The following is a 23,186-nucleotide window of genomic DNA, read 5'->3' as shown; positions in this document are numbered from 1 at the left end:
AATCCTGTACATAATGTGCTGTATGTATGCTGAAGTTAGGAGTCAAATATCATTCAGGGTTAATTTTAAAAAAGGAGAGAAAAATCTGAGAAAGTGTTCTAAGTGTGTGAGCACCTGATCTCGTTTAACTCAAACTGATTGCAGAGTGGTAGTAATGTTCCTTTTTTCTTGTTGTAATAACTAAAATTGTATAAGAAGAAAGCTCTTTTTAAAAAGGTCAAATTAAATGCCTGTCATCTTAAAAAAGAAACGAAACACTCTGTGAAGTCGAGTCTTTAAGAGTGGAGATTGCCTGCAGCTTTTTAGTCGTCACTGAGGCACGTACTGTCTCTATCCAAGCGTCTATTCTGAGTGGCCCTCTGGGTGCCGGTGACATGCATGTCCCTGTTAATATTTAGAAAAGAGGTTTTCTGGCTATGTCCTACTTGAGTTCAAATGAGAGACGGGAGAGAAAGCGACCCGAGTTGGGATTTCGTGTGAGAGGGCACCAAGAGACGAGCGGTTTATACACTACGAATAGGACACTTTAAAAGCTATGAAAAACCTTTTGCAAACTGGTAAATCTATTTAATTTTGATTCAGTGATCAACTTAATTGGAAGTTCCTTAATTGGGAAGAACCACATAATTATAACCCAGATTAGAGATAGTTTAGTCCAGTTTACCGAAGACCTCTTCCTGACCATGGGTGTATTCAAGTCGGGGTTTAAAAACAAGCATATAATAGGATATATATTAGGATATAAAAAGCTTTTTCTGCATCAGTTAAAAACTGTGGAAACCAAAGTATATTTATCCATGCACTAATTATCCAAAATCAGTTTCTCACCCATTTGCTTTGTTAAAGCTACTGGGTAACTCTTATTTTTGGAAAGAGAATGTATTTGATCCGTTTTTAAAGGAATCAGACTCAATTAAGCAACAAAACCACAGGAATCTCTGTGGATGGGTTCATAATGGTTTGCCTGCAACCTTGTCTCCTGCTTAATATCCATTTGGGTGCTCAACAGTTGGACTGGTGTGGGTGTCAGCTGAACATGCACTGATATAGCATGGACCTGATGTTTCTGTAGTGCAGAGGACACATATGCTTTTGTTGCTCTTTCCTTTTCCAGCTCTCTCACACACTCCGTACCTTGGCAGCATGTCTGTGCCAGCGCAGGTGCTCTGTGAAGTTGTCAAAACTGACATAGTAGGTTTGACTTTGAGGCCCTGCCGAGCTGAAGGCCAAACAATGATTGTGCTTCTTCACCTCCTCCACCTGTAGTCAAGGTAAACATAAGAGGGACATAACATTTTCAACCTCTCTTACCACACAAAAGGGACATTTATGTAATAGAATTAATAAAAGAAAAGGAAACGAAACTACGACAGGGTAACTAATTTAAAATGACCTATATTAAGGCAATAGAAACACAGAACGGCTGCTAGGTAGATAAATTCAGCGACCAGAAATGTTTTTAAAATATGCACGGCATGCAGTCATCTGATACAAACATGTGCGTGACAGAGGCAACAACAAATGTATGTGATAAATGACTTCTGAAAAAAAGGCACGGTCACGCTTGAACATGGGATATCCTTTGTGAATGAATGACCGATCTGTTATGGAGTCTGAATAGAACACCAGCACACAAACTCAGAGCATAAATAAATGCAGAGTCACGTGTTGAGTGTGAAATGTTTAGAAACAGGGTGTGGTGCGGGGATTGAGTGTTCTTTGTGTCAGACATAAAAGGAGATAATGCTTTTCCTTAAACCCCCAGGAGCTTATTTTGCAGGTTAACATATTAGGCAATAAATGAATGAAGCTCGGTTTATTGAGCATTATCTCACAGAAGATTAAGTGTATTAGGACTCAAGATTAGAAAGGAAAAACACAACCCAGCTGAATGATGAAAACATACAGCTGAAACCAGCAACACTCGGAATGAATTTATGCAAAAACGGACAGCATAAATATGACATCATGCTTTCATTATAAAGAGGTTAAAATAAAGATGGTTCTCATCAGCTAGATAAGAAGAGAATAAGATGCAGACGTGTGTCATGTTTCTGGTGCCATGTTGCCTTTACATACCTTCCCCCCTATGAGTGGCAAAATGTGCATCTTCCCAATCTGGCTCTCCTTCACAGATGAGACGATGAGGCAGGTGCCGCACAGGATGACCTGGCGTCTGGTCCAGCGGTTGACTGGCAGCTGGAGCTTCCCTTTCCGGACGTTGTACGTCCCTGAGAGCTGCACCCGTTCTGAGCTCTCGATACTTTGGGGCTTCCCTGTAGAGAAAAAAACAATATATAGTAAAATTAATTTGTAAACATGGACAGCATAAGCTCGATCTGTCAAATTAAGAGTAATTTAAAATGTATTTAAAAGACATATCTGATACTAATATTCTTTTTATAAAAAATACTAAATGTATAACATCGATAAATCAGAATAATCCTATGTATTATTTTTCAAACCAGACAAGTAATTCTAAAAGCTAATTTTGACAATTCTTTGTATTGACAAGTGCATGCATGGAGGATTGCATGTGATCCGCAACCTCAGTATCATAAGAATTTATATTATTGTACATTAGACAGACAAGATTTTACAAAAATTACACAGAAAGCAGCAGTTTACCAAGAATATAGATTTGTGGCTTCTAAGTGGTCGCAGAAAAAAGGGTGAATAGATCATTTAAGCTCGAAAAGTGATTGAATTAAAAAGCTATTGGAATGTTGTATTTAAAGGTAGGAACAACCAAATGGTAAAAGAAGACGTCACAGTACAGCAAATGCTATGGATGGGAAAAATATCCCAAGCAGGGAATAAACAACCAGATCACCTTGAAGGAGCAAAACTATGAAATTGGATTCTCTACCAGCAGAGTCTACTCCCTACTAAATGGCTGCTCATGTCCGGTGAACACATTAAGTGACCAAATGCTATATATATTGACAGTCATTACCTTTGAATTTGATAATTTTCTTTTTCCGTGCCTGAAGCAAGTGCTCCATTAAGGTATATATTTTACCTTTCCTTTGTTTATTATTAAACCAAAGTTACTATTTAGGCCAAACAATGTACTGTTGTGGGGAAACTAAATGCAGTCATAGACTCAGTGGCCTGAGAGATGCTGTGCCCTGTACATGTACATACTCTCGCCAGCTTTTTTCCTGTGCTCACTTAAAACCTTACGGGTGAAACAATGACTTGAGATCTCCTCAAACTCTGTGCTCAGCAGAAGTCAAATTTGCCACTCTAGGGACTCCTTTGAGTCCCTAGAGTGGCTATTTTTTTCTTTTTACACATTAATTATTTCATTTATGGAAATGGATACAACTATAAAAAGCAACCAGCCAACTTTATACATGGAAATTTAATATATATCTTAGCTCAGATATCTGGTGGGTCTATGTTTTATTTGGGTAATGTCAAAAGCCAAGCAGCTCTTTGCCCATAGATAACACAGCTGTTAACTGACCATAGTTGATAAGTTGCCAAATGTAAATAAATATAACTCACTGAAAATGTTTTACAAAATATTGATTGGTGTTTATTGTCTAGTATTTGATACAGCTTCCCAAAGCCAACAGAGAAAAAGGGCTTTATTTCTCCAAAACAAAATTTAATCAGTCTGACTACTTTGGTTTTTTTATCCGGTTCCGTCTTGCCATCATAACCCTGCCAAACCTGACAGTCGGGCTGCTTATCAGGTGTTCTGTCAGCTAGGGCTGTGTTATCATGCTGTCTAAACATCCAACTGCTTTCTGTCTACCTCCACCTCTGCAAAAACTTCCCCGGGGGAGAAAGACCCCCCCCCCTGTGCAGTTTCTCATTCAGCCTACTTTCATCTGGATGTTTAGGAAGATTATCTCCAGGATGCTCTTCACAGATTAACATTACTAAAGACTTTGGTCCATTTTGCAGTACACAAGCTCATCGTTTGCACACATTTCAATTTACTCTAAACAGAGGAAAGCAGAGGTGAAGGTTTGAGAAGCAAGAGTTGGTAGCATGAGCATGTGTGAACTTGCATGCACTCTAGTTGGTGAAAATAAATCAGGTCTTTCATATGCCAACTGCAGGGTTAATGCAATCCAGTAGGTTAGTGCAAACTCTGGTGGCTTTATATCATGTAATTCACACCTAAATTGTAGTTTTATGATAGTTTGCTGTACTTTGAATTTCACGTTTATTAGAATGTACGGTAAGAAAAGATCCATTTTTTTTAAACAAAGCAAACTTTTTTTTTTCACAGGATGCAAATATATATGCTTAACTATATAGAATAAACAGCTCAATATACAGAAATTAGCACAAAGTTTTAAGTAGCTATGTCACTGGAAGGTTGTCGCTTCGAAAGTAAGCTATAATACCAACACGTCTATCAGTTTATATGACAACATCCTGCAATCTAGCCTTAGCAGAAAACATAGCAGCAAACTTCTGTGTTGTGGCAACGCCAACATCAACAACTAAAATCATAAAGCAAATCTTTATAGGATGTTTTTATACCTCAGCAATAAAACTGTACTTTTTGGCAGGAAGTGAGAGCCGGCAATAAAACAATGGGACTAATTATAATGGATATTTATAAGACATAAATGTGTAAACACAATCTTTGAATCTAATACTGCATATTATTGTGAGAAACCAAAGAATGCCAGTGCCCGGATATGAGCCGTTTTCTTTTATACCTAAAATAAACCTAAATTTTTGTACTAATTCCCATCTTTTCTACTGTTGATCTCCAAATCAAATTAACTGAACATCTATACCAAATGGAGTGTGAAGGCAGAGAATGAAACTGCTGGTTTTAATCTCTCTTTGATGGGACTTTATTATCAACACCCACTTCAAACACCAAGTCAAACCCGTAAAGCAGCTGGCTGTTGGTGCAATCATAATGTGCATACAAAGGTAAAGGTGTAAGTTTTTTTCTGTAAGTGTAAGTTTGCATTTTCAACAAGGCATTGTTTGTTTTTGCTTTGGAAACATGTATAGAGTTTCCAAAGCATCAGATGGATTTTATCATTCAAAGATATCAGTTGGGTGAAGCAACAAAGGAAATTCCAAGGAATTAAATATACCATAGAACACAGACCTCAAGGAAAGAAAATATGGCACAACAGGGCTACTACCAAGAACAGGAAGTCTGTCTTAAATTAATGATAAGTTGAGAAGAAAACTAGTCAGGGAGGCTGCCAAGGGGCGGACAGCCACACTGAAGGAACTGCAGGAATTTCTGGCAAGGACTGATTATGTAGAATATGTGACAACAATCTCTCCTCTTCTTCATATGTCTGCCATGTGGTAGGGTGGCATCACAGAAGCCTTATCTTACAACGCCCGACTGAATTTTGCAAAAGGACATCTGAAATCTCCGGAACGCACCTGGGAAAATTAAGGTTAAACTTTTTGGACATAATTCCAAAAGATATGTTTGGTGTTCAGCACCAAAAGAAAACTGCAATTAGAGCTAAGCACGGTGGTGGTAGCATCATGATTTGGAACTCTTTTTATTTAACTGGACTTGGGGTCTTATTAGAGTGGAGGGGATTATAAACCCTTCCAAATACCAGTCAGTGTTGGAACAAAACCTTCATCTTTCAGCACAGCATTGACCTCAAAGCACACATCTAAATCAGCTAAAGAATGGCTTCACTGGAGTAAGGCTGAGGCTTTGGAGTGGCTCAGGAGGAGAGTATACAGCCGAATCCCATCGAACATCTGATTAATATGAAGACGGCTGTGCACAGGTGATGCCCTTTAAATCTATCAGATTTAGAGCAGTTTTGCAAAGAAGACTGGGCAAACATTGCTACATTAAAATGTGCCACGCTGATAGGCTCCTAACCGCTAAAATCCCACAAAGTATTAGTTTAAGGGTGTGCAGATTTACGCAACCAGGGTCTTTTAAAACTTTTAGTCTGGATTTTTTCTCAATAAAGGTTTCAGCTTTTTTTTTTTTTTTACTGCATTGTACAGATTATAGGTCACATTAATGGTGGAAAAAGTTGTGCACTTATTTGTGCACAACTAAGTTGTGAACATTTGTGAACGACTAAGTTGTGAACATTTGTGAACGACTAAGTTGTGTACAGTTGTGTACATTTGTTCTTGAATTGAGGAAGTTAGTGAGACCCTTTGCCAACTGAATAAGACAATTTACATTTAAAATAAGAAAAAACAACTGCATTGACTTATTTCAAGTTCACAATATCCAATTACCTTATTTTAAGAGTAAAAATACTATTTTCATTGGCAAATAAATTTCATTTACCTGTTTAAATTAAGGGTAAATGCACTTAATTTAAGAAATGTTGACATATTTCTAGATTGTTTTTTTAAGTGTGAAATTATTTGTTCTGCTGTCATTTTTTTTCAATCTCAAAACCTGGTATTTGAACAGGGGTGTTTAGACTTTTTATATCCACTGTATAGGCATGTGTGTTTATATATATGTACAGTGACTTCTGTCTGAGAATCTATGTGATGTCTTCTTTCACACAGAGACACAACCCAACTGTGTTAACTGAACAGACTGGTTACCCCCCTTCCAACTTTCTGGCTGCCGGAGGTTACCAGCAGGAGCATATTTGCATGACCGATCTTATGAAGAGAGAATGTGTTGCATTAGACAAATTATTCACAAGCTTTTAGCCTCAGTAAGTCACATGGGCATATTCCTCCTATTTTTAGGCTTTTGTTGAAGCATGCTCACTCCCACACAAGCATATGCAAAAAGACAGACACACGCCCCTTAGGCCTCTTCAAACACCTCTGCATGTGACCACACATTCAGACACCACTACAACTATCTGACATGGACGTGGGATGGTAGGGGATATACTTGAAACAGTCGGACCGTGGGAATGCAACCTGGAGGAAATGGTGGGAGAGGTGGGAATCCTGCTCTGTGAGCGAGAGAACAGCATAGTGATCCTGCAGGAAATTATAATAGACATGTGTTGTATTCTGAACTCATGGACTACAGGCCTACCTACGCTTGGAATATTTTGAGAGCTAAAGATGTTAGTCATGATAGTCAGCCATCCCATAATCTATGAAGGATGCATAAGAAGTAGAAGTAAAAATAGTAAAGGGCCTGCAAAGAGAATGCTTGTGTGTGTGTGTTCAAGTGCAGGAGCCAATCTATTCTGAGAATTACACTATGAAGGAGCAGGCGTACAGTGTGTGTTTACGTGTGTAGGGAACTAAAGATAGTTTCCTTCCTTTCCCCCAGGCAGAGGAAGTGACGGCTTCCCTTCCACACTGGGATCCGATAACGACGGGTGTTCACCCCTGCTGCTTCACAACAAACATGAACGAGATCAATGAGGAAAAAAATCTACTCGTTACCAATCTGGATTTCTTTGTGATTGAAAATTTAGATGTAATCAAATTGATAAAGGTATTTACATGTTAATAGATTTCAGATGTTGGTTATTTTAATGTGTTTTATCCGTGAGGGGGACAGTAAGAAACAATGGGGACAAGTGGCTTGACAATTTTGGCCCTATTTAGCTCAGACTGAATTCTAGATTTAGGTTTTTATTCCATCAGAGATGAGTGGATGGTTTATGGCCACCTGCTGCAAGACTAATTCACCACTCAATCCCTAATTGAAATATAAAATGACATATTTAATATTAAACAACTTATTCCAAATAAAAAAATTAAAAGCAATCCACTGGACTCGGTTTTCGAGTTTGAAGACATTTTGCTTTCCATCCAGGAAGCTTTTTCAATTCAAAATGTCAGGAACAGGGTTGCAGGACACAGAGCGTCGAATAGCGTCAAACTCAATGCTATTCCTGAACAGCTGAGACAGATGATCAGTTATTTGAGGCCCAAAAAACCTGACTTATACAACTGACCTTCAAATCAAACAATCATGAAGAGGTTGCAATCAGATGGCAAAGTTATGTTCAAACAGCAGGCAAACAACAACATTACGCTGGATCTTCTCTCCTCCATACAGAGCCTTGCAGAAATATTCACACCTCTTGGGCTTGTTCCACCTTTTCACAATACAAACACATGCTGCGGTGTATTTTCACAAATAAAATTATAAGCTAGGAGAAAATTAGAGATTTTTTTCATTAAAAAAAAAAATCTCAGAAAGTCTAATTTCATTGTTTTTAATCAAGCTTTAAAAACAGAATGAACAGGGTACAGGTGTGGAAACAGCATTTCAGCAAAGTGAAACCTGTATTAATTAGAGAAGGTCTAAGGTAACTCTAGGGGAGTTGGAAAGATCCAAAGCTTACAATATGTTGACAAGAAAGCAATTACAAAACTATTGCAATAAGACAATCAGTGTAGAAATAAAGTCGCACTGTAAAAAGACCTGTTTGCCGTAGGAGAAACAGAAAACATTTTACAAAATGAGTTAGAAATAATCTAAACGTTTTGGCCCTCATGCCAAAAGGTTTGTGCAAAAAATTAACATTTATCACCATTCACCCATCAACTATTGGTGAGGAAATAAGGAAGATGGTCAAAAATGATAAGATGGAAGGACATTCACAGAAGAAAACTTATTAAAGGCTGCAAAAGTCAAACAAAACCTAAAGCTACAACCAGAGCTACAATATAATGATTTAGATCTGGGGAAACAAACTGTTGTTTTTTCCCCCATAACTTTTTGATGTGTCCCTGATTCAGACCTGAATCAATGTTTGCAATGTCTCCTCAGCATACATTCAAGTTCATACTTAGGACCTAATTATTTGATTTAAGTGTGCTGAGCCAGAGGAGAGCATCTAAAGGCTGCAGGACACAGAGTTAAGAGGATTGGATTTTGACACATGTTATTTAAATCATTCATTAAGAACAGCCCAGTAGAATCCTGAGATCTAGCTATTTTCAAAAGAGCTCTCCAGATGTAGGTTGGAGAAATGTTTGAACGTAAGAGGACTGAATACATATTACATGTTATGACACATCTACAAAATCTTTCAGTCGAAAAAAAGAACAATGTTTTCCTTTGGCTTCACTTTGTGTTACTCTTTCACATATGATTCCAATTCAACATGACAAAGTCTGTAGTTTAAACTTGTGACAAAGGTGAAGGGATATGAATAATGCTGAACATAATGATAAGTACACAACAGCTCAATGGTACGTGGCTTTACAAGTAAAAACATGAGCATGCAGATGTATAGCAGCAGCTAATCTGAGTAGCTTATCAAATATAACCAAAATAAAAGACTTTTGGATGTTTACTACAGAGTAAGATGTAGCACATCATCAGTGCACATCCAAGACTGATGTATTTATCTTTAATTTACCCAGGCAATACTTCAGTACTTTGGAGCTTATATGTAACAAGAAGAATACAGCCCTGATTAATCACAGTGCTCTGCTAAATGCAACCTGACGTTAGCACACCTCCATTACAGGACTGGACACGCCATACCTTAGGGCATCTATGACCCACATACGTCACAACAGAGTATTAACCAACTACATACAGTATAAACATGTGTGACATGGTGGACAGAAAGCCTAAATTATAAGCGTTAGCATCTCTTTGATGGAGAACAAAGTACAAAGGAAAATCTATCACCAAATAATAGGTGTGGAAGGCGTTGGAAGAATAAGCTTATATTATAAAGTGCAGCTTTGGATTGAGAAAGAAAAGAATAACAAGACAGATGTTAATAGAGAAAGCAGCTATTAACAAACTGGAGTATGCCAGTCCTTTATTTACTTCTTTGCTCCTTTAGTTGATTTGAGGTGATTACACAGATCCAAAGTGACAGACCATGCAAGGCCAGCTGCCTGGCAGGGGTTGACGAGCCTTGCAAGAAGGTGGCAAAAGCCATCATGGGTGACAGGCCGCTCACTGCACTCAGCTAAAGTGCTCCACATTTCTTTCCCTGCATTACATTTTACTTCTCTGCACCTTCCAGGCAGAAGCATGTCTTCAACTAAAAATCACCAAACACGTAGAGAAAAAAAAACATTTCAGGATCACAGTTTAAAAATACCTCATTGCTGAAATGTGAGCTCATTAATTAGCAGGATGTGAAACATACAAGAGCCCTTTATAAATTCACATACGGTCTCACACAAACAGGTCAATGCAGCAAAAGGGGGCGGCTCCCCCTCAGGGACTGAGGATGTGCTGATGTGTGAAATGTATCAAGCTGTACTTTGCCTAAAAGTGATAAGAAGATGAGGAACATTTGCATGGGAAATTAGTGAAATGCTCCTCCATTATCGCAGTGTGACGCCATATTTGCACATCCTCATCTCTGGTGCCGGTGTGTTCCTGCATGGGGTGAGCTCGACGTAAATATGCTCGACTGCACTGTTGCCTCTATGTTTGAAAAAATACAAGGCTGAGGTTTTCAATATTTTGACTACCGGGAAGTTAGACTGAAACTAAAATCTTCAGCAGTCGAAATACTGTTCAAGGACACACTGAAGTGCGTTTCGGTAGCTTTGTTTCATGCTGAAAAACGGTTAATTAAAATAATAAACCGTCTTAGAAACAAATACTCCCTGTAAAAGTAAAGAAAATAAAGAAAGAAGTAGTTAGTGTTCTTTGTAGCAAACAAGCCATGCAAGAGACCAGAATGTTTCTGATCAAGTTTTATGTAAATGTATAGCTAGCTTGGGATGTAAGGGTTCACAACAGACGTTATCAACAACCCTGCACAAGCACGCTCACACTTCAGGGAGCTTATGAGAGAGTCTTATATAAACTACTTAGAATTATGGATCAAAACACATGGAGCTGATAAATGCAAAGACCAGAAAAGGTGGAAATAAAAGTCATTTTTTGGGGGGGGGGATTGAATCATAAACTGATATAACATCACTTCCACAAGACTTCATAGAACTGATGCATTTGTCTCGGATAAAATGAATCCGAATTCACTTGAGATGTAAATATAAAAAACAACTTTAAACAGCTTTAAACTGTTTGTTTTGCAAACATGCAGATTATATACTTACTCCTGTTGTAGTGTGCTTACATTATCCCTACTTCATGCGTTTTTAACAGTGAGCAATTAGTGAACAAGTCACAGTGAGTCTGTGTGAGAGTACTTATTTATCAAGAGTGAACTGAAGAGTCCTTTGAATCCTTCGAGGAATAGCTGAGCAACACTCGGTGCTCTTTATGCAGATGTCGTCTGTGAGAGACAGAGTATCCTTCAGCCTTAGAGGCACAGCCTGGGTGCTACCCCTCAGCCCCGCCTCCTCCAAACATTAATGATTAGGGCAATGAGACAAGATGCTGAGCAAATTTATCTGTTTGCCTCTGACCATGAGTCTTTAAGACATCCGTCTTTTTCCCCAGAGAGGGGATGAAGCGGGCAATTAATAGTTTGATGGATGATTAAATTCAGATAGCTCATCTCTTTCAATCCTGTCACACCGAAGGACACCCTTACACAGAAACAAGCGCACGGACGCAAGTTGATGCACAAAAGAAATCCTCTGGTCGGTGAAACAAATCCTGAATCCAAATGAGGTCACAGCCTGTAGCATCTTCCCTATCCCACCATTATTACCCTTTGCCCCAGGGGAGAAGGAACTACACAGCTCTCCGCTATTAAAGGCATTATGCAGTTCTATTTTTCAGGTCATCACAGTACCACTTATAAACAGAGGAGGCAGTGTGGGGAGAATAAGCACAGGAGACAGGATGCCATCTCTGGTGCTATATAGCGATGGATTCTGCACATTGTTTGACTTTTATTACATTTTTTTAAATATAACTTTAAAATAAAAGAGTGCAGAATGAATTAGGACCAATATTTCTACAGTCTTCAAGCTTTATATATGGAACGTAGAAACCCTAAATAAAGAACCAAGCAAAGTTAGAAGGGTGAGAAGGAAATTATGAACAAACAAATGGATAAAGGTTATAAATTTAAGTTTTGCTTGCTGAAGAGCAAAAGCTCCACCCTTAGATACATGTTAACCGGATGCAAATCTTAATTTATCGGCTAAAGCAGAAGCAAATGCAAATGACATACAGTAAGCAGCCTGAACCCATATGCCTGACAGCATAAATGAAGAACTATAAAGTATCACAAGATGCTGGTGCATCAAATTTCTCAGCTATCAAACATTGTGTTAAAGACAAGGAAATAAAGGGATTCTTTTGCAGCAGCACCATCCAGCTTAATGACTACTATATGATTTATCACTAAGTTGATGAAACATAAAACCACAGAAAATAAACTCTCAAAACACATGCACAGGGAAGAACCACTAATGCTTTAAAACAAGAACATAGGATCTGGTACAGATGTGTGAAAACAGGAAGGTTTCCCTTAAGATGGCCTGTCCACTGACGTACAATGATGTGAGGTCCCCCTCTCCCGCCTTTCTCTCTGCATCTCCACTCCTGCTGCCGTTATGTAATGACTGTTGTTATGAAACTCTGTACTGGAAAACACAGGCCCACCGATCAGCTAAATCAGAGCTCACACAGGAGCTCTGGGGATTGTTTAACAGTTGCTTATGTGAGTGTGTAAGACAGAGGATGCAAATGCTTCAAACAGCCTGTTTGTGTGAGACTTTGCTAGAAATTAATTGAATACTTAGAAGTAAATGTGATTACGATCACAGAAGCTGATAAACAGCAGAATGGCCTAAAGGGAATTAGCAAGCATGTTTGCTGAAATGTGTGCAACAAAATAAATAAGTAAGCAATGCAGAAAAAAAAAGAAAGGCCCTTAACAACATGTTGTGTTTACAGTATACATGCTGGGGGTTCTGAAGGTGTATATGCATTAATAGATCCGTCATTACAAGATAGCTAAAGTATACTTAATAAAGTATAACAAAGATAGATGTTCCTTCCAAATAACATTAGTTTACAACCTATTTTCCTTACCTAAAATGTGAAAGAATTAGATAATGTCGCAGAGTAAAGTTGAAAGCATTAGGTACATTAATATAGGGTGCCTCATCTTTTATCCGTCATAACCTTGGTGTCCAGAGTCAGAGGTCTGCAACCTTTACAGTCCAACGAGCCAAAGATTTTTAAGGCTATACTTTCAGCTGACATGTGTGCACATTAATATATTATCAATAATAGAGAAGGAACCCAATTAAAGTCATGATTATTATTTGTGAAAGAGATCTAGTGGGAAAAGGACTGGTTTCCAGCACACCCTTTTTCTGTTTAGTTTTTAAGAAGCAAGGACAGTGGAATAAAGTATAGTTAATTGCATCATCTGCCGCGAAAATTGTAATTTAAGTAATTTATCCTGAATTTAAACAACTATTCATTTTAAAAGAAACATGCAGCGCTGCATGTGTGCAAACGTCATGCTCTACATGTGCATGCAGGGTTTTTGACTGTTTGACAGCTGATAACGGTCAGCTTCAATTTGCAAAATCGTTCTTTATATGTTTATTGCTTTGACTGTAGCTGAGCTGTTATTTCAGTTAGATGAACCTGACTTACCAAAGCCAACATTTAGTTTAGCTGTGCTCAGCACCGGAAAATATGAAATACATGATACAGACATTATTACTGATATAATTAATGCTGTTTTCAGCAAAATCAGAGACCACTGTTGCTTTTCTGATTCCTATATACACAGTTCTATCACATAGAGTTTTACGTTTATGTTAGGATAAAATATTTCACACAATATATGAGATGAACACAATGACAGAATTATTTTTTATTTATTTCATTAATTTATTGCCTTTTATTTACAAAACCTCCGCTGATAAAAATGCGCACATAGATCACATAGATCTATAAGACCAACATCTACCATATTATTTTCAACTACTTGACTAAAATGATATCAATCCTGACCATCAGGATGGCCTGTAATGCATCTTCTAGCCTGTGTTATGGTGGATGTTTAGCAGGATGCCCTCAGTGACAGATATGATGTGAGCATCTTACCCGGAACAACCTGATTTATACTGAATGATGGAAATAAAAATAAATCACATAGTTTACTGTTAATAATTTTTTTTAAAAGCAGCAAACCGGTGAAGCTAATTTCAGTCATCCATTTTTTTTTTGTTTTTGATTTTTTTTGTTTTAATCAGGTCAGAAAAACCTTTACGGAAGCTGTCACTTGCAGTTATCGTCAACATATTCTATCACAGCCTAAAGAACAGGAGGAATTTCCACCAAACTGTCTCATCATTCACATGCCAACTCCTAAAATTAATAATTAGCCGTTCTTAACAAAGAGAAAAATAGATAGAAGCTACTTTACAAAGAGCAGTAAGAAATGTTAAGGCCGTGAATTGGAAAAAAGTATAAATTGCATATTTACACACAAGTAGAACTAGGCCTGGACACGTGTGAACTGAGTTACTGTTGGGTGCTACTGAACTGGCGGCAGACCCACAGCATAGTTATGTAATATGTCCGTTACTCTCTCTCTAAAACACACAAGTCATAAGTTAAGTTTTAACTGTCTGTCTGTTCATGTTTGTAGTACTGTAGTACGGCAAAAGGGTTGGAGCATGAGAACAAAGTATCTTTAGGTGCTTTATTTTAAGTGTACTTAGTTTGAAATGAGCTCCCTAAAGGTAAAAATTGATGAGTTATTTTAACACAGCGCAAGCTGTAGACCTCTGTAGACAAATACAAGCTACAGCTTATCTTGTCAGATGGAAAAAAATCTTTACGGGAAAAAAAAAAGCATAAAGAAGCAAGAACAAGATCATTTTCTTGGTAACACAACATGTGTGTCATGCAATGCAATGTCCTCTTAATATGCACACCCCCGAGATGGGCCCACCCAGCCACTGGCCCCTCCCACAAACTCCACACCCCAGCATGCTCTGCAGAGTGTCCTCGGTACAGCCTGTGCCATCATGCTCAAGGATACGCTGCTGACAGCTACGGGCCACTGCAGTCACAGGGTGGCACACACTCATGAATGATGCAGCGCTCGCCCTTATTTTAACAGCCCTCTCACTAACTTATAAGGACACACAATCAGGCTTAGAAAACAGGCTTGGGGATGACGCTAAAGCAAAGGCAGGATGTGTTTTGTTAGATGAGTCCGAAATGAATGCAAAAGAAAGCAAAGACAATGTGTCATGGCCTCTGCCTGTGGGGAGATTCTAAAACTAGAATATGTGGCACACATCTGCACTGTTTACACTTTATGCTGATGAGGTTGTAACACTGCAGTATAGCATATGGGGTCACACCATAAGGAGACCAGATGGAAAATACAAATAACAGAGAGCATCCTGCACACATAATTATCCAATTTTCTTATAAGTATGTATGATTTATACAAATATTGTATAGGGCCAATAGCCTATCCATCGGTACGCAAAGCTGCAGCAATCATAAACATTTAGAGAGAGGTCAACAAGGCCTATGATGAAAGGTACACATTCCTCCCTTTAAACACGGGGTGGATCCTTGATGTTTTGGGGATATGTGAGCTACAGAAAAACTGCTCAGAGCTGATGGCAAGATAAATACAGCATGTGGTCAGAAATAGCCCACTTAGACCTTTAAACAAAACAATGGTTCAAAGTACACTGCAAAGTTGACCTGTCATTGGAAACAGCAAGGCAAAGTGAAGGTTCTGGAGTGGCCGGCTCTCCTGCCATCAATATCATTTTGGGAAGACGCTAAACCTGGGCAGTCTTTACGCCTGAGTATTTACAGGAACTGAAGGCTGTTTACCTTATCACGGGGCAACTTAATCGTTGGAGGAAATAAATAGCCTAATCAACAAAATCTTTCTAAAAGAGTGAAAAACATTTCTGAAAACGTTTCAAATAATCAATCTACCACAGTATGTAAACCTATGAGCACAATTATAAGCCATTTCTTTCCTACACACAAGTAATGGTTCATTTAATCATTTTCTGATCTTAATATCATCTTAATATCTTTCTTTCTTTTACTGTAATGTACTCTTCTGTTAAGGGTAGCTCTGCCTTATGGAGACTAGGCGGAAGTTCAACTGAAGAAACTCATTTGCTTTTCATACATCCACCTGTGACACAGCCAATCAGCTTTGAACCACACCTCCACGAAAGCCAATCTGCTTCCAAAGTTCATCTTAAAAGGCCTCAGATATGCACTTGTCTGCTCCTTTGGGCAGGCGGCGGATGCGCTGTGACTTCATCCAGATGACACCGGCAGAAAACCGCCATGTTGAGCCTGGTTCTGCCAGAGGTTTCTTCCCAACGGAGAGTTTTTCCTCTCCACTGTGGTTTAATGCTTGCTCATCATGGACAGGTGCTCTCAACCTGTGTTATCCAACTGGACTTTAATATTCCAGGTCCTGATTAAAGCTCTAGCATCAGCTCATGCAGTCCACTGGATCTCCCCATATAGCTCAGCATATCGTCTCGCTAACCAGCAGTCTACAGACTGACACACTTTATCCATCTCCACTCCACCACGAGTGTCAGGCCTGGTATCAGTACATTTCTCCTAATTGTCTTTTCTCTTTGTGTGAGTTTTTCAGATTGAACTGACAGACTGGAGATATAAATTTGTGTTGGCTATAATCTCATATGTTTATCTTTCATTCATTAACATGCACTTTCCCATTATAATATTAAATATTATAATGTATATTTATTATGAGAATTTTATTTTTTAATCTGTATCCACTTTAATCACCAAGTCTGAAGACACAGGCAAGGAATGTCACATTTGATTTGCATTTGCTCTGAACAAAGATATATAATAAAAATAATAATAATATATGTATATATATATATATATATATATATATATATATATATATATATATATATAAGTAAAATAAAACAGGGCTCCTTTTATCAGCCTTCCCGTTATCTGCAGAAAGTCCTCTGCTCTCTTGCATCCCAAATCGTAGACATATATTTTTTATTCTGTATAGAATACTATCCTTAAAATTGCTTCTTACATCTCTGATTCCTTTGACATTCACTGCTGCTAAAAATAGTCAACTTTGAGTCTTCCTAACTCAGTAACAGCAGAAGAGTGTTATTTTAATGACCAGACGGTGCTGATTTATTGCACAGTCCTCGATCTGTAAAATATTAATCTTTAGGTTTCTGATGTCTGTTAATAGTCAGGTTGATCAAGCTGAAAATCATCCAATTCCAGTCCTGAGTAAATAATTGATACATCTAATTAAAATGAGGTTGGAACTTGAGGAATAGCTGTTGACGAATACAAAAATCATTCTGCTAAAGATCTTTTATCAATTCATCTTGAATTTAAGAGCTTCCCCCAGCACATATTATCTTTTCACTCAGGACACCTGTTGATCATCAGCAGCATCGCTGTGTCACTTCAACCTCTGCATTTTGTCACGGAGAAGTTGCTTTCACCCTGTATTCAGCAGCACCCTGTCTTCAGTAAATAGCATTAATAAAGCAGGGTGCCTCATTCTATAGAGCAGGTACTAAATACACACAGAATGAGGCTGGAATGGCCTATTGTCATCTTAAGGACTATCCTAAACCATTAGAGGTTTAGACCTACTACCCTGGGAAGCACATCAGGGCTGGATGTAACATGAGAGCATCGGTGACGGGAGAACAGTGATAAGAAACAGGCTGACAACACCTCCTCCTGATACTGAGGCTAAAGAGGTGAGATGAGATCGCTAATTGGTGAGTCAGTGCAGTGTTGATTTTCTGCTCTTCGTGGCCAACAGAACATGGATGCACATGACACTTTTGTGTTTCATATTTAACATACATCACTGCGAAGGACTTTTATCTGCAAAAAATTATCTGTATTCATACTTTTTGATCTGGCCCCTTCCTGCTACTTTTGACTTCCTTTGATGGCTTAAAGACATAAATAAGGTTCTTTCTAACAAAATTAACAATATTTCAAATATTTAAAGATTAATGCATATGTCTCTAGCCTTTGTGTCATTTATTTCCCAAAAGTGTATCAAGCAAATTATATTATAGTAAAATGGCTGGTAGCTCTTCTTTTTTAAGTGCACAGAAACCTTAAATGGAGAACACTGCTTACATGTTAGTGCTTGCAGATACTGCGTACTGATGCGATGGCTAAATAGAGGCTTAGTTATAACAAAGAGCTAAAGATATTTTTTGTATACTGACTTTTAACCTGAATCCATTACAGATGAGATGCAGTCGAAAGGTCTTTTTTCTGCGTCAAGGATTAACTTCTTGACAGCTCAACTAAACAGCACTATATTCTTTAATAAAAGTTTTGTCAAAAATGAAAATGGTATAATTCCAGAGAGAGTATGAGAACTTGACACTGGTATAGGGCCCAATCCAATATAATACAAGGATATTATCTGTATTTTGTTAAATTTTTTCCCATCCTATCAGTTTTGTAGTGGTATTTGTTGGCATGGTAATTTTACATTTTTACATATTTACATTTGTATTTATTACCAATTAAAAATACTGTCTTCAAGTATAAATAACAGGTAAACATTAAAAAAAACTTTTTTCCCTGTTTTTCATTTTATAACCACAAAAACTGCACCTGGCCTCTAAATATTAAGGTGGTCAGAGAGCAAAAGTTCACCCTCTAATAGTAAACTGTTTTCAAAAACGAATTCTGTTAAGAGAGGAAGTTATCTAAAAGGTTGAAGTGATTATCTTAATTATGCTCTCTCTATTACAGCAGGACCCTCCATTAGGCCTTTTTGGATATCGTTAATTAAATAACCTAATGAGCAGGTTGCCTAAAGGAATGTGAATGGAAATTAGAATAAGATCTTTTAAAACGATCAAAATGAGCAAAACTGATCTTTTCTGATTGGTGTAAATTATACATTCAGTAATTAGACTTTAATGCTGTAAATCCCAGGATGCAAATATTTAAAAGAATTTAGACAGGAAATATTTAGAGACTTTACATGAACTCTAATTATGGGTACGTCAGAGCTGACACTCTGAGACAAACAATATCAGCAGTCAAACGTACGCCTATTTAAATGCTGCTCTAACCAATTAGTTTTTTTGTGATCAAAATAGGATCTAAGCATGTGCATATCTGTCAGTCTACCTGATGCAACAATAATTCAAAGACTGAGGCTTTAATATATAAACAGAAACAATAGAGTCACAAGCAGGTCAAAGCTGAAAGCCAACGTTTCCTGTTTAATTTAGTATTTGTTAGTGCATGTAATACTGTTGATTGGGTTCTTTTTTTATTCCATATTGTAGGGCAGCACAGCTGTAAATTTAGCTAAGTAATCTTGAGTAACACAATGATCAGAATAAAGACACATGATTCTGCCATTGGTGTGCTTCAAATCAAAGGAAATAGTCTTTTTTAGCACAATGGGATTGAGTTAAGTATGCAACAACAACGTTTTCATAGAGAACTATACCTAGTTTGTAATAAAACAAAAACTGTATTATATAGAATAGCACAGGAATGAGTAGGACAATACCACACTGTAAAAATCCAGAGTGAGGAAGTGAGTGGGACCAGTGGGATGAACAGAATGCTGCAGCCTGCTTCAGGCTTCTTTCTGAACTTGTTTTCCTCACATACAGGAATACAGGCATGAAACATTAGTGCCATTTGATATAAGCACTGCCAAAGCTTATGTGCTCTTTGTAACAGGATCATGATTGCCTATAGGTTATAAAAGCAATAAAATAATTGAATCCTATTTAGTGCTACTTTTTTCCCCCACCGGTTATTACTCAGCAATACTTTCTTCACTAAATCATACAGTAGGAATAAGAATACCATTTTCTGGCAGGTATAATCTGATGCTTTTGGTTGAAACATCTGTGGGAGAAAAATTAGCTTTATAAACTCCAAAAGGAGAGACAACTATATAAAATAAAATAAATATTTTTAAAGGCCTGAACTGCAGATTCCAATTTGATCGACTGCAACATTTCAATTAAAAGAATAAATCACATTTTCACAGACAAAGGTGACAGTTTGGAATCAAACAGATATCAAGGTGTTATATGACCATTCCCATTAATGCATCTAGGCATGTATCCACTTTTACCCCTTATTAATTGATAAATGTTCTGCTAAACAAGCTTAAAGGAAGAAATTATGAAAAAATAAAAGAAGAATTGCAAGCAATTATGAACGGGTTCTAAGCCCGTCCCTGCGAAAAATCCACATTTATTACATTAAGTGCTTTCTGAACAAAGAAACACTATGATTAGTCATAGAACTCCCTGCCTTGTGATTTTTTTACACCAAAAATAATGTCACTTTGGTGGTACCTGATCAAACTTAAGAACATTGTTAAAAATACATAGTTTATAGAAATATTATCAAAATATTATTTGCAACAGTCATGTCTGCAAAGTTATAAAAGATTTCAACATGTCCCTAAATGCATTCTTTTCTTCAAAAGAAAAAAAAAATGTAATTCTTCTGTAAGGAGCAGAACCAAATAATTTAATTCAGTTTATTAATATAGCAACAATTCACAACACATGTCATCTCACAGCACTTTACAGTTCACCAGATCATAAAGTCAAATTGATTCAAAGTTTTCTATCTAAGGAAAACCAGTTGACTTATTGACTCAAAGGCAATCCCTCATACTAAGCGTGCTTGTAGCGACAGTGGAGAGGAAAAACTCCCCTTTTTACAGGAAGAAACCTCCAGCAGAACCAAACTCAGAGTGGGCAGCCCTCTGCCGAGGCCGACGGGGGTTCAAGAAGACAGAAGCAGAGATACAAAAGGGAACTGTAAAAGGCGGCCCTGTCTGGCAGACAAACTCTGAGCCAGCTCCCATGTCAGAGGATGAAGAGAGAACATCCAGCTGCAGTCAGATAAAGAATGGAATATAGAAATTTATTGAAAATCTAATTAAGGATAAAATTCCAAAAATATTTTCAGAACACTAGGGACACATAAACACTACGAGTGTTAAGATAAGTCCCTGTCTTTTTGACATTTTTCAACAAAAAAATGTAATTTCAATTGGACTTGAAGCATACTAAGAAAATGAGTAAAAATATATTATTACTAAAAAAAATTGTCCGTTTATCAGCAATATGTCTGAAGCAATATGCAGTTTTCATCATGTCCATAAACATATTCATTATTTTAGCAAAAAATGAGAAACCAAATCCTGATAAGAAGGAGTAAATAAAGTCCACAACATAAAGATTTCTAAAATGCCTTACCAGACACATTTTTTTAACAACTTTATCCTTTGGAGGAGTTAACAAAAATAGGTTCAGCTATATTGCAAAATAGGTAGCACTAAGCATAACTGTTCTATTGTTTTCAACCATCTATCAAACATATAGGGATAGAGAAATTGTGTATTTAGCAAAATGTTGCAGAGAAATACACCAAAATGATCTTTTTGTCAAAACAGTGCCACATAGTAATCAAATTAATCATCTTTCTTAGAGTCTGTAGAGAACAACATTTTCTACCAGGCATATCAGTCTCCCGTAGTTCCCGCTAAAATTGGCCGCATTCAAAGGCTGTTAGCATATAAGCCACGCCCACTTTCCCATTCCTGTTAAGAATGTCTCCCAATGCTTGTTCTATGCTTGACGCTCCAGTGGGATCCGTGCGACCAAATTATGTCCTTTTGGGGTTTCCTCTCCGCATGGTCAGCGTAGTTATAAATGCAGAATTTCTGCACGGAGCACGCAGAAAATATTTGCTGAAAATTTGTGGAAACTCTGCACGGAGCATGTAGTAATATTTGTATCTATGCTGACGGATCTACACAGAAAACATGTCAAGTGAGCTCCTGCTGGCGAGTGTTCACAAATGTAAACATCTACAGACATCTCATAAATATCACCAGCATAAACAGATTATGGAAAAACTCCAGTAAAGAAACTGAAATAAAGTTGTAAATGTTTTCTACTTCCTTGTGTTGTGATGTCAGCTTGTTGTTTGTGCTGAACACAACCCCCCACCCCCCACGAACATTTTATACCAACTAGTTAGTAACTGTCAGGGTTGCTAAAAGAGAAAGGAATTTTAAATTCTGCAATGTCCCAGTCAAAGTAAAGATCTCAACCTGGGTGAAATGCTGGTAAGACCTTAAAAAAAACAATGTTTTTTAAAAGTGATGTTCATGAACAAATGCTCACAAACCCACAGAACAGCAGACCTGACAGAAAAGTGACATAGAATTATAGAGAAAACTATAAGTTTATTGTTTTTCAGCAGAACTTGGTTGTACACGCTTATAAACTGTGAGTTCCGCTTCAGATTTTACACATTATTTTCCAATGTTTCAATGTATGTTTTATTGTCAATGCATACCTTCTGAGACTTAAGAGATGTTGCAGACATTAAGCTGCCAAACAGACCAATTTCTCTCAAAGTGAATAAGGTAAGTGGAGTACAAAGAAATGAGAAAAACTAAATCTCTTTAAGCCTCTGAACTGTTATATTTAAACATCTGTTTTAAATAATAAGGAAGCTGTCCATGCATGAAGAAGCTCCAGAGGCAGTTGTTCTTAAATACCACCAAATGATGAGCTACAAAGTAATCAGACCCCAGATCTGTGGTTAAGACCACAATCAGAAGCAACCAGAAGCTAGAGAAGGACTTTCACAACGCAAAAAGAGAGAGATTGAGAAAGAGAGAGGCCTGCTTGCCTGATGATTCATAGTGGACAGAGCCAGTGAATGAATGAGGTTGTGATGTTGCTGCATATTCCCCCGGCCCAACATGCTCCCCTTTTTTCCTTCTTTCCTTTCTCCCTTCTTCCCTTTCCTTTTGTTTAGTTTAAAATTGAACAAGGCTTGGAACAGCGGAGGGCTGAGACGGGCATCCGGGGTGTTCTGGCACAGCTTTGTGTCACATGCAGGGGCCATGTGAACAAAGTGGCACTAAGGGAGAGGTGGGGGGGCTAAGGGGTGCAAGAGTAAAATGGAGTGACAGTGAAAATCCAGAACAAGAAAGCTTTCAACCAGACAGACCAGCGAGCCCCTGCTTAACACCCCCCCCTCCCTTAAAAGTGGAAAAAAAACAGTATTTATGAAAAAAAAAAAAAAAACTGCATTTAGAGGCCGGACCATGCAGGACTTAGCTTGTGCACCGAGAATCACATGGTAAAGGAGAGTGACAGGATACTTCCTGGTACAACAGGTGCCTGTCAGTTTTTCTTTTTTTTTTTTTTTCCAGAACTTGGGTAATTATCAAACAGCAGCAGTGGGAGACAAGCCAATTTCCACGTTAATGATTGAGACCAGCAGGAGTGTTTTCTTCACTGTATTTTGGATGAAACATACCTCTCCAGGATTCAGACAC

At 37.8% G+C, this 23,186-nt stretch overlaps 1 protein-coding gene across 1 annotated transcript in view; it reads right to left on the bottom strand.

The window, feature by feature from the left end:
- Positions 1-23,186, bottom strand: part of LOC107092423 (PH domain leucine-rich repeat-containing protein phosphatase 1-like) — a 55,894-nt gene that overhangs the window by 22,319 nt on the left and 10,389 nt on the right. Inside the window, exons 2-3 of the mRNA XM_015386907.1 lie at positions 2,080-2,276; positions 1,135-1,260 (exon numbers count right to left, since the gene is read on the bottom strand). Of these exons, the coding sequence (XP_015242393.1) occupies positions 1,135-1,260; positions 2,080-2,276 (323 nt within the window). The remainder of the gene's footprint in view (positions 1-1,134; positions 1,261-2,079; positions 2,277-23,186) is intronic.

This window comes from Cyprinodon variegatus, unplaced genomic scaffold (genome assembly GCF_000732505.1).
Source record: "Cyprinodon variegatus isolate N-32 unplaced genomic scaffold, C_variegatus-1.0 Scaffold380, whole genome shotgun sequence".
Classification (NCBI taxonomy): Eukaryota; Metazoa; Chordata; class Actinopteri; order Cyprinodontiformes; family Cyprinodontidae; genus Cyprinodon; species Cyprinodon variegatus.
The sequence above is the reverse complement of the archived record's forward strand: the minus strand, read 5'-3'. Positions and strand labels throughout refer to the sequence as shown.